The sequence below is a fragment of the Tigriopus californicus genome, chromosome 3 (assembly GCF_007210705.1).
Source record: "Tigriopus californicus strain San Diego chromosome 3, Tcal_SD_v2.1, whole genome shotgun sequence".
Taxonomy (NCBI): Eukaryota; Metazoa; Arthropoda; class Copepoda; order Harpacticoida; family Harpacticidae; genus Tigriopus; species Tigriopus californicus.
In genome coordinates this window covers 10,955,293-10,967,704 of record NC_081442.1, presented here as the reverse complement: position 1 = coordinate 10,967,704, position 12,412 = coordinate 10,955,293, and the positions used below count along the sequence as shown (strand labels likewise).

The window sequence follows — 12,412 nt, the reverse complement described above, 5'->3', positions numbered from 1 at the left end:
TGGATTTTCATGTTCTCAGTGCTTTCATAACNCAACCCAAAAATGTGGCCAGTCACTCAATCCGACTTGTGGGTAACCTTTTGGGAATGGAAGATGACCAAACAGACCATAAGACGGGTTTTCAGCCATAATGTCGACTCATGTGTCATGGATGGACAGAGCAGCGCTAAAATATGTCAAGTTTGGGGGCACAAATTCTGCCGATAAGATCAGAAGGGATCTGAAACAATGCAACTAAATGTGACGCTGTCCAGCCTTGAATAGCTTCTCCAATCGCTCGATATTGGACGAGTTGAACATACAAAATCAGCTGAATTTGAAATGAGATTCCTTGAGGCTAAAGCGATTCTAGATCTTTTTTTTTTGTTTGTAACCCGGGTCTAATTGGCGGGCTTTCCTCAAAATAAATAGTCCCCACGCGCCAATATTCTGAAGCGGAGTAGTGAAATGAAATGAAAAGAGTTTTCGCTTCCCTTCCAGTTGGTTGTAACAATGCATAATTAAGGCAGGATTTTACGACAATTTCAAAATGAGACTTCGGCTACAACTACATATCATAAGTACCCGAATTCTTCAAATTCGTCGAGTAAAAGTTAATTGACGTTATATTTTTCTACTGCTCGCTCTAGTCGAACTCTTTATCCGGTAAAAAGCCATTCGAACGAGATAATCATCTTCCAGCTCTTAATCCCCGATGATGAATACTGTTTTTTATGATTTGTAAGAACAGCTCTGGTCACAAAAAGACCACCACACATTCCAATCCCATCCGTATGTGAGTGAGGATGAACTCCATTGGCAGTCGGAGAAAGAAGAAAATCGATAGAAATTCCGACCCTAACAGCAAAAATGTCATCATCCACCTTGTTAATATTGACTAGAAAAACCGTGATGAAAAAGATTGCGCCGGTGGAGGTTCCTTCAAGCTGGCTGCAAACAGAGGCGAGCAGCTCACAAGGATGAAGAAGAGGAAAAAACGCCGCCAAATTCCGAAGGCAGAAGCGAAAAAAATGCCAGGTATGCCAAGTTCGACATATCTCTGTGGAAAATCTCGGAGCACCAGACAGTTCTTGGCTTCCCAAGTCAAATTCTCGTCTCACAGCGACCGTTGCAATGCCTGCATTAATAGCTTTAGCTCTAACATTCGGCTTGACATCTTAGATTTGGGTCCTTCCAGGGATAGATCGAAACTGACAAGTATCAACTAAGACGAACAGGGTGACGCATTTGAGTATACAAAAAAGCGCTAGCATTCAACTACTTCCCAGGGCCAGACTATGGAAGTGATATTTTGAACAAGTCAGCCATTGTTTACGTGTCTCATTCAGGACGTTTTTTCCCGTAGAAGGGAGGCATAAAGAAGCCGCTAGTCGAGTGCAAAAAACGAAGCGGAGAAAGCGTTCGAGCCCCAACAAGCCACTAATTAATTTGCGTACCAAGTACGAACGTCCTACCTTCTACAGAGTATATTACCCATACCCCTGGAGCATCCATTAGCTTCCCTACGTCTCTTCTTCAGTGGGGCAGCAAAGGCTCGGTCGTTTTGAACTGTACCCTGAATGTTTCTTGGATCAATGCCCGAGTTTTTCCCCAAGGTGAAACGGACTTACGTCATTCTCTCGTTGCCTTCTTTGAGCACTGACTTATCAAACAAATTAGCACTGGCCAAAATGTGGGGATATCCCATCGATTCTGGGTAAGTGACAGCATTCATGGGGAACTATCCATCCAGTTCTCGCCCCCTCAATTTCTCTACAGTGGCCGAGACTTCGGCAGTTTGATACAGTGCCAACAATTTAGGTTATGTGAGGCACTCGAGTTATGTGGACAAAATAGTTTCCGAGCTCAACTAAATATGTGACTTTGAGAGAGACTTTCGAGATCATCATGAGGTCTAAAGGCACTGGAAAATCTCGGCCAAATATGAAAACAATTCTACCAATCTAAAACATTTTCCATTTTATTCCACCACTTCTCATTAATTCTACGATCATTTTTATTGTTGTAATTCTAATAATGATATTTTGAATCGTAGTTCAGTTTTTCCGTTTATTCCCTCTGAATGTGGTCCCATTCAAAAGTTGAGATCAGTATCTCTCGCTTGCTTATTTGCATTTCCGTCCATTATTCATTTGTTGTCCTCAATGTCATAATTTAGATAGATATTCTTCCCAACCCCCTTTCGTTTGCCATCAAACGGAAAAATGTTCAAAGTAAAAATTTGCATTTTAAAGGAGCCCTTCCCCTTCCTTGCACCCTTGTAGAGTTGAAGAGGTCTGCTTTTGTCAATAACCAAAAATTGAGATTTAAAAGGTGCCAATAATCCAATGGATTAAATTTTCCAGTTACACCATCATACTCAAATCCAATGAATAAATCTATTATGACCAGAAAAAAACTCACATCAATTGGTGGGCATGACACCAGAAAAACTATTGCCCCCCCCTCCCCTATGAACGTCTATTGATCTGTCTCGCACACGTGGCCAGATGTGCAGCCGTACAATTATGCTGGAGCCAGAGCCCAGAGATGAGAGGCTGGATGGATTAAATATCCCTAGATGGATCCATTCTCCCGAAGCTCAGCCTAGATAGCTGTTAGAAAGCCCGTCGCCTCGTCTCCCTTATTTGCTTCGTTCTCCCTCTCGTTCTCGTTTAACAGGAATAGCAATTTGGAGCAGGGATATCCTCGTCTTTGGGCTCTTGGCTGGGGGCTTAGGCAGCAGAGGCCGAATGGGCGTCACGAGGCTGTTCCACACAAAGGAATGCGAGGAATGTGCAATTACGAACAGGGGGAAAAACTTGATGGTAGCGAAGGGACGCCAAAAGCATGTTACCAACATTTACATCTAACCAAGTAACCAACCAACCAAACAAGAAAAAGAACACGTTGGCAAGTCCAGTTTTATACGAGCGCTTTCAATTTAGTGCATTGGAGTCAAAGCTGACCCGACAAAATCGCACAAAATAGCAAATTGGCCCATGGGCTCCCTGATGTTTGTGTCTCTATATCGGGAACACTTGGATCAAGTTTTGAGCACGGACTCGTTCCCTTCCCCCCTTCGGATGGTATTCAAAACTCACTTTGGCATGGCCATAAAACCAGGGGGCAAAGGAACACGGCAAAACCTTCAGTGCAATTTTTCACCCTATTGATACTCACCATACATTTTCCCCTCATCTGACAATATGATTTTTCTTCGTCCACATGGTGGATATATCGCTAGAGCCTCCTGAAAGCTCTGTTCGATTTCAGGAGCCCATACGCCCTCGGCATCAGTTCCGGTCACCTCTTTGTCATCCTGAAAAAAAAGCGTCACAAGTCCACTTAGATTCGATCCAACAAACCTCGATCTGTCTTAATCTGCAACAATAGCATGGGATCGTTGCTTACGTCGAATTCTGAGGAATCGAATTTGGTCAGCTGTTGATTAAGTTCGGCATGGGCTGCCAGCCCAGGGATTCTCATTCCGTCTGTGGTCTGCATTTTGATGGGTGTCAACGAACCCTCACCCCGGGGGCTGCCAGTGTCCTCGTCCGAATCCACAGGCCTTGCCTTCCGCTTCTTGCTCTTCGTGGGAGTCCCACTTGACCCGTTGGAGTTAAGGTTAAGACCCGGACTCGAAGCCAAAGGGTCCGCGGCCGCTGTGGAGCCGGCCGTCCAATTCGCCTCGGCAGAAATCTTGGTGCTCTACACAAACCTGTAATAGAATAAGATGTTCGAAATGAAGCTCGGTCCAGAGGAGAAGAGATGGAAAGAAGGGGTCCATTCGAAAAAAGGAAAAAATCTGGCAGATAAAAATTCCTCATAATTTATTCCATTACCAAGATCACTTTCAAACGTCGGATCGTGGAGGAAGAACTGCATTTTCGGTAATTTGAGCTATCTTGTTCTCTCCTATTCTAGTGTGGCTAACTATTCTTATGATGACTAGTAACAGTAGCAATAATAGTGGTGGTGGCAGGGACAGACGGAAAGATAGACAGACAATCCGCGGATGTCACTTTTGCACAAGGGCGAGAATGAAAACGATATTGCCTCAATTAAAAGTCAATTTCAAACTCAATTTACGATTCCACGCTGGCATTCCCTTGTCTATCAAAGACAGATTTAGATCTTGGAGGGAGCTCTCATTCCGATCACTTTCGAGCTGGGGCGAAATACAATAACCCACTTTCGTGCCAGCAATGATCGCGGAACAAAAACCCGTGGACTCACTCAGATTGGACAAAATGGTCATTATGCAATTGAGAGCACCTCGAATTATCCAGTTAAATTGGGGCTGGTTTCCGTGAATCGGTGCCCCAATCATGGAGGCCTGAGAAAATTGAAAATCCCATCATCTAATAATGATTGAGCTATTTTCCAGGCACGATACCCTGTCCAACAACATTGATTTTCAAGGAAGGAACGAAACAAAAAAATCACCACCAATGCACGCGATTAAATTTCCCAATCATGACAACCTACTCTCCATCATTCGTGCTCTTCGCATGATGCCCAACGACCATTTCCAAACCATTTGGGTAGAGTGAAATTCGTCTGGCTCTTTTGTCTTGGGTTTGGCCTATGAAAATATGGGCTTTGGTTGTTAACAGATCTTGTCGTTTGCAAGTTGCTTGTTTCGTCCGACAAATTGCGGATCTCGAATTGAGAGACTAGTAGCTCATCTGTAAATTGCGGAGTCATTAGTGGTTCTAAGCATAGAAATTTTTGCTCATAAAAATCATCATCGCCCGAGATGTATGGCTGTGCAGTTTGCACTCTTTTCCAGCCAATGAAAACCCCTTTTATGGCCTCAGTTTGGGGGATCATTGTCAGGAGAATCAATCTCACGTTCCTTGGCAACCCACTTTTAAACACATTCACTCAGTCTCCTCTTTTCTCAAGCAATGAATTACAAACTTTAGTACAACAAGAGACGATCAAGTTTCTTTTTGGGTTCGAGAAAAAAATTTCTCAGTTTCATTGGCGTAAGAAATCCTCGAGGCTAATTTACCACCGTTTCAAGCCTTGGCCTTTGCCAAATTGCCTTGGTGAGGGTCGTTTCAAGGCCAATCCGGATCTGAAGACGACTAAGAAGGTTACAATCGAGAACGAAACGATGCTCTTAAACTGCTTGACACTCTCATTTGAAACAACTCGTTTCAATGAACAGGCGACAACAACGATTTAGTAGTAACCTTCGAAGTAGAGAGGTGGATTATGCTTTGTAACGGTAAGCTATTTATTCTCCTCTGGTCAGGTCGACGAGGCTTTTGCCGCATCATTGTGGTATATATGAACAGCTTTTGGGAGTATTTTTGGCTTTTGATCCCCCTCGAATTCAATTTTCTCTTGGTTTTTGAACGCGTAAATTGAAGTTCACTGTCATTAACTAATGATCCAGGGCCAGCAAAAATGGCCCCGTGTAAGCTTTTTGAGCAAATCATGCTTCAGGGGTAGAAAAAAGTGAACCCTCCTCCGCCTCCTCCCCACTTCACTCTGTATGTTCCGTCTATAGAAGCTGTGGCAACCGTCAATACTGTAATTAACAAGCACTTTCGCCGTGTAATGCAAAAAGCTTGTAACCAATCTTGTCCATACTCGCAAGCTAGCAAGCCCACCATCTCTGACTTGCTTTCTTCGCCGCAATCCAATTGTGATCACTGGAGAAGGAAATTAGATTTTGATGTAAAGAATCTAAGTTCCTGATATTTCGAAGTACTCTTTTGACAACGTGTTTCGTTGCTTTTTATTTCAACTTGATATGGTCACACTGCCGAATATCATGCAGATCTTACCCGGTTTGACCTCATCTCTTCAGCTGCCACTTTTCCCATCGTGATTCATCCCACAAGAGCGTAAAATATGCATGGAAATGCTATTGAAAGTTTGAAACGCAAAGTAATTTCATTAAGGTCCGAAGCGATAACATCCGGAGTCTTGGTCGAATCCGCCTTGGGCTCTGTTTTCTCACCTTCCGAGAAATCGTGCTCGAGTTTTCTATGGAGAACGGGGTGTATCACTCTTCGCGTCAAAAAACGCCTTGAAGGGGTCTTTAGAGAGAAGTCGGTCTCAAAGGGCTTTGTCTTTGGCTAACAAGGGTTGTCAATCCACAGTCTCTAAGTATGACTAAACAAGACCATCTTGCACACGATCATCTCAAATTCATGGCATATCTGCGTGTGCACTTTACTGCTAGATTTACTAATAGTGACTTAAAGAAGCCTCTGATAAGAATTGCCAGGTAAAGTTCGTCTTCCCGTTTATTTGAGGATTGACAAATTACCGATGGATGAAGACAGACAACATGATTTCGACACTCTGATATGAGTCACGTTTCTCGAATTATTCACGCTCACTTAGGAGACATCTCGACAAAACAACAAAGACATCAGCTACAAAGACAAAACGACATGGCTTTGTGGTCCACGCTGGGAATCGAACCGTGACCATTCAATTGGTTCTTAGGAGGAACGCCACGACGTGCTAAGAGGGTCCTTTTGACAAGCATGGGAATGAAACGAGTAAAACCTAATTTAGAGTAAACTCGAGGGGCCCCAATGATTGAGGAAAATAATAGAGATTCATGCTCAAGTAAACTTTATCCGAATCAGATGATAAAAGTGCCCAGGCCGCATCAGTTGATAAGATCTGAAGAGATGTTCTCAGAAGATAGGAACGGGCCCTTGGATATATTTCTCCTCTCTTTTTGACATGAATTAAGTGAAAATTAATTGGGTATCCCTGGACCCCGACATCGATTATAGGCGTTCACTGTCAAGCCAACCAGATTTGAGTGGTTTGGTGCCCACCTGATGTGGTTGGTGAAATTTGGATCCGTAATGACGTGGTCTGAAATTTGGGGAGCTTCTTCCCGTCCAATAATTCGTGCAGTTGCCTGGGCATTTCTTTCCTATTCATTACGAGGGTAATTAATGTGCTTTTGGCTCGCCTCTGACACGATTTGATCCATAAACATGAGAACAGTCGCTTATCTGATGTGAGGACTACGTGTAAATACAGGGAACTGGCCACCAAATTAACTCAAATGAGACAACGGCAACGACGACGACGACGACCCATCATCTCATGTTCGGTAGGTACACTAGTATGTCGGCTAAGAAATGAGCGCACGTCCGTCGAGTTGTCCAACAGCCTTTTCCATATCAGTGGTTGATGTTCTGAAACGCATCGCTTGGGTCCAAGACCACACGGACGCACGGACAACTGAGACGAACTGAAGCCGAAGAGCGTGTTAATAGCCGACGCTTCTCCGACATGTTATTACAAGATTAATTTCCAGAATCTCCGCCACTTTGCATTGCTCCAATGAGCAGGCCTCGCTCCTCATAACACAAACACAACACATGTGGCATGGAAATGCATTTTTGGGCCAATTAAGAGTGCATCACGTTTGGAAATAGCTTGAATAGTTTCTGATTCAGCGGAAAGAAAACTTGCATCTTCATCAATAATTGGGCAGCAGATCTCGTCTGGTGTGAAGTACTACAATATATGATCCAAACAGAGGATTCTGCGGGAAAAAGAGGAGGGGTGAGATCAATGGCTCATGAAATTAAAATTTGACAAACGACTCGGAAATCTAATGAACCTCCAGAAGCATGATGATGGTCTCTCTTGATAATTAGGGGATGGACTCTGGTCTGGTGGCTGACTGACTAACTGACTGACTTACTGGCGAGACCAGGTTCCCTAAAAAATGGCTCGAGGTTTCGTATGGTATGATTAAGAAGATGTTGGTATCATTGGCTTATGAAATTTTGGACTGGCAAGACGCTGGGATGAAAGGAGAAGAAATGCTATCATGCAAAGATTTTGAGGGCCACTCCAATCCAAAGCTAGGCCACGGCCAGACAAAAGTGCCCTCTTTATTAAATTAGGCTTTGGTCACGTTTTACACTAAAGACGTTGAGCCCGAATGGTGATGGAGTGATTCTCGTGGGCATGGATATCTAATTTTCTATTTCAACAGGATATTCCTTCTGCTTCAACACAATGTTGTCTCGAAGAAAGTATTTCGAAACATGTCATCAGGACCAACTAGTTCTGAATATGAATAAATCCACTTTTGGCTCAGTTGAGTCTAGATATCCACACTGATCATGAGAGATTTCTGACACATATCCATGGATGGACTTTCGAACCACCTCATCATACAATGGGCGTCCATATAATTAAGAGTTCTTAACCTCTTGCCCAAATGTCAGAGCAGAAGAACATCTCTTCTCTGGAGAGGCCCCAACAGCCACAGAACCAGTTCAGCTTGTGCTCTACTACTCCATCGAGTTCGAGTGACTCAGGTTTGGCGTCGCTTTCTCAAATTTAGAGTATGGAGTGGGATTGGTGATTCTGGCTTGGATGATCAGATGCGATCAAACAGGAGAGGCGTGAAATCGCAAGTGGCGAGGTAATCATCATCCCGGGTAATGACTTGCTGATTTGTTGGCAATTTCCACAAGATAATATGTTTCCACGGCCTAGATCTTGATTCAGTTCACGCCAATTCCTCAATTTAAAGCATCCTCTTCATGAGCTCACTCAACAGTTTGCCTTCTAGCACTTGGGTAAAATCGTCAAAAACCAAGAGCCTGACGATTATTACGGCCCCTAATGAAGCCAACATGCCCATTACATATCATTACGACCATTGCCCAGACCCCAAAGAGCTACTGGCATTACGTTCTCTCTCGTACACCTTCACAATCACGGACATGACCTCTTAAACACCCGAAATGACCTTTCACCGTTTATACTTTGAGAGGCACCTTTGAAGCTTGAAAGTGGCTCAATTTTCTCTCCTTGAGATACTCCTTTTCCATAACTAAACAGGAAGAGAGGCTACGACCATATTCGACGACTCGACTTATTACAGAGTCAATAATCAAAATTAGCAGGGTTTATAAAGGTTTTTACTGGATGGGCCGTCCTTTCGTCAATAAAAGGGTTTGATGGACATGTATGTCATGGGTAGAAATTCCTACTCAAACCGGTGCCCCAATAAAACTTACGGCAAATAGATTGATTGGTAGATAGCATTCATTCCATTTCTGGGGTATATGGATACTGCTTTTTAGGATACTAGATTCATAGCTCATTAAAGAGACAGGTAGCAATCGAAGTAAGAGCAGTACAAGGTAATGAGAATTCTTGATTCCGGCCTCACAATTTCTTTTTTTCCCGCCTTTACCCCTGAGGGTCACCACAAAAAAAGCAATTATTCAAAATTGCGCTATTTACACAAGATATTATCTTTGCCTGGAACTCGTTTTCAAGTATAATGACAATTCCGCGGAGTGATCCTTGTCAACGAGTTTCATGAGTGAATATGTACGACCCATAAATTGAGTCATACTTGCCTCAGGTGAGCAAACCAGGGACCACTGACCTTAATCGAAACCATTCAAGCTCGGAATAACAAGGTTTCCCCGGTTCTTCATAAAAGTCTTGCTTGCCATCGACTCCCCCATTAGAGATGGGAACAAAATGTGCTTGAAATGGCGGATTTTTTCTCACTCGACGGCTTTTCAAGGGCCAAGAGGTCAATCAATTGCAAAGTCTTCAAAATTATCTGACTGGTCATGTAAAAAAAGTTGTCAAATCGCAGCCTCCGCTTCTCATAACTCAGAAACGTAATACCAAGGAAGATAATTTTCATAGAGATAACAAAAATTACCAATTTTGGGCGTATCAGTAATTTTCATTTTCACCTCCAACCTCCTCTTCGCCTTTTTTCTTTCTCCTTCTCCACCGCTTCTTGCCCATTGCGTCGGTTTTTGCAAATTCGAGAGTGTTCAACACTGATTTAATGACAACAATGGGGGTCAATCTCATTGGAGCGGAGCCAATCGCTAATTTGCCAACTCGCTTTTTCCAAGCACTCTGGTATCAATTCCTTCACCCTCAAAGTTCATCTTTCATTGCAAATCAAGAACATTATCGCCTGTTTTAATCTCCTTGGCGGGCATCAAAACCCACGCTGACCACGCAATACGGGAAAATGAGCCGAAATGGAATCGCAATGTGTCAAGATTTCACGCCGTGGTTTGTGTGATTTGCGGCAAATGGCACTCACTTAGGAAAGCTATTTGAACCGGAACGTCATATTTGCAGTGCATTGCCACATACAAGGGAGTAACGATGGAACTATGTCACCAATTCCAAGAATTTACATGCCCTTCGCTTTCAAGCAGGCATTCTTGAGTCTTGGTACGGTACTCGCCCAGTTCCGTGCGCAGCAATGGATTGAGAAATATGAAAATAGTGGATTAAAACTATGCAAGAGCAATCCAGGGCCCATTCCACGTCAGAAGTGGAACACTTCATTGCGGGTCGCTGACGTCCATGTTTGATGGTTATCGGGAAAATGGCTTAGTACAGCTTTAATTACCTCTACTTCCCCATTCGTCAGTCAAAGTTGACAGACAAACGCTTGAATGCCTTCCTAGCATATTCATGTGTGCTTAAAACTTCCTTCTGAGCCTCATGGGTCGGGAACAATTCGCAGGACAGCCTATGATCCAACTCGCAACAAATGTAAAAAAAAAGAGTTCCCTTTAGTTTATGGCTAGTCAACAGAGAAAAGGATGACTATAACTTTTCTATTCTCTTGTATATAATAAGGTGGTCCATGTCAGTTTGATGATGATCGCAATTGGACAACCATGGCTACGCCTGAGTGTGGTGGGTTTTGATGGGCATTGGAGCTAATAATTCGGGACAAGTCGTTATTGCATTTTTGTCGATACAGATCCGAAAATGCAGTCGTCGTCGTCGTCGCATCCGCGAACGTCAATGCAATTGGAGCAAACAGGATTTTCTTTAAAATGTGCAAATTTGTGTGAAATTTGAACCCTTGGCCTTTGGCCAAAGTGAGTCCATTTGGAATGGCTAGAATCGTATTTCAAATCCTCCTTAAGCTCGTCCCTTTTGATTCCACCACATTTGGAATCATGGAAGCAAATAGAACACACAAAGGAAATGATGAGTCTTCAAGAAGTCGATTTTTTCGATATTTATAATGCTCGGAAATTAAAGCATAGGGATCCAACCCGAGAATTAACTTCCGATCAATCACTCAATGGCCGGCCTTGGTCATTTATCAAAATTTTATCGTGCCTATTTCAGGTAGAATATGATTGCCTCGACTACTTGACTAAATATCCCCTCAGTTCCTACAACGTACATTTCCATGCCTTTGTCATAATCCACAATTGGTTCTGGGCCATGATTTTCCCTTTGAAACAGTTGTCATTAAGGCGGCAGCAGCACACCACTACTTAATCACATTACCATGTGCATACACTCACTCACACACACACACTGTACAAGCGTAAAAAAAGCTCAGGATCAGTAGCCATAAAACGAGAGGGACCTTCCTTCTCTACCCAACCAACGAGTTGAGTTCGAGAAGACTGGAGGAGTGGAAACTCTCGTGGCGCCAGCGGCCTCATCAACTTCCCCTCCAACTAGATTTTTGAGCGTGTGCCCAAGAAGGTCTTTTTGAAAGCCGATTTCTTGGTCTACCTGTTGCTAGTGGCTGGAAAAGCGCTTCACAACGACAACGACGTCGACGACCGCGGCCAACGGCATTTGTCTTCATCATTTCTTTTGAGAGGTGAAATGACAGGAAATGGCAGATTAGTGTATCAAGCCCTGGATTTTTTTCAAAAGACAACAACAACAAAGATGATGGACCTCTTGAATAAGCGGCGACCGTGATGTTAAAAAAAGCCATCTTGGGAAAAGTTAATGATCTGAATTATGCCCTCTAAGTTGGTAGCGTCCCTTCGTTCGCCCAGAGGACATCAATCACTTTTCATATTTGGCTGGAACTCTATGTATGTATGTTCAATGGGCTCAAATGGCTTCCTATTTCCCCCTTTGGATGGCAGCGGTTCTTTTGTTCGAGAAATGGCTTCGAGGAGGAATGCTTCGAGAGTTGTTTTAAGTAGGTGAGAAGTGCAAACTGTCGCGGGATGTTTATTATTTCATTAAGTTTTTGTTGGATCCTGATTAAAACACCAACCAATGATTATACTCACATGCGCGTGTATCTGAGTGGACTGGGCTGTAGAGATCCATAAATCAAAGCTATGGCCGTCTTAATCAAGCCATAAAGTCGCTGGGCTGGTTATTTTGGAGACAAAGAACTATTTTCCAAGCATAATCGTAATTAGGCCAGAGAATTTTCGGAAGAAAGAATAATTCATTAGTGATCGTTAAACTCGGGTAAAACGAGTATCTCAACTATATTGCAGGCCGATAAATTACATACAAAGCGCGGCACTAAATTGTAGTCGCAAGGAGTTTTCCGAGAAACCGCGAGTACTAAAATTTGACCAAAATGAGTGCCATCTTTCAAAGAACAAGAAAAAGTTTCTTCTTTTTTTGGGGGGGAGGTGGGGGG

The 12,412-nt window shown here is 43.2% G+C and overlaps 1 protein-coding gene across 3 annotated transcripts in view; it reads right to left on the bottom strand.

The window, feature by feature from the left end:
• LOC131878387 (transcriptional enhancer factor TEF-3-like) overlaps positions 1-12,412 on the bottom strand; it is a 59,545-nt gene that overhangs the window by 3,199 nt on the left and 43,934 nt on the right. For all 3 annotated transcript variants that reach the window (XM_059224338.1, XM_059224341.1, XM_059224339.1), the window contains exons 2-3: positions 3,394-3,700; positions 3,163-3,301 (exon numbers count right to left, since the gene is read on the bottom strand). In XM_059224338.1, the coding sequence (XP_059080321.1) occupies positions 3,163-3,301; positions 3,394-3,486 (232 nt within the window). In that variant the 5' untranslated portion in view covers positions 3,487-3,700. The remainder of the gene's footprint in view (positions 1-3,162; positions 3,302-3,393; positions 3,701-12,412) is intronic.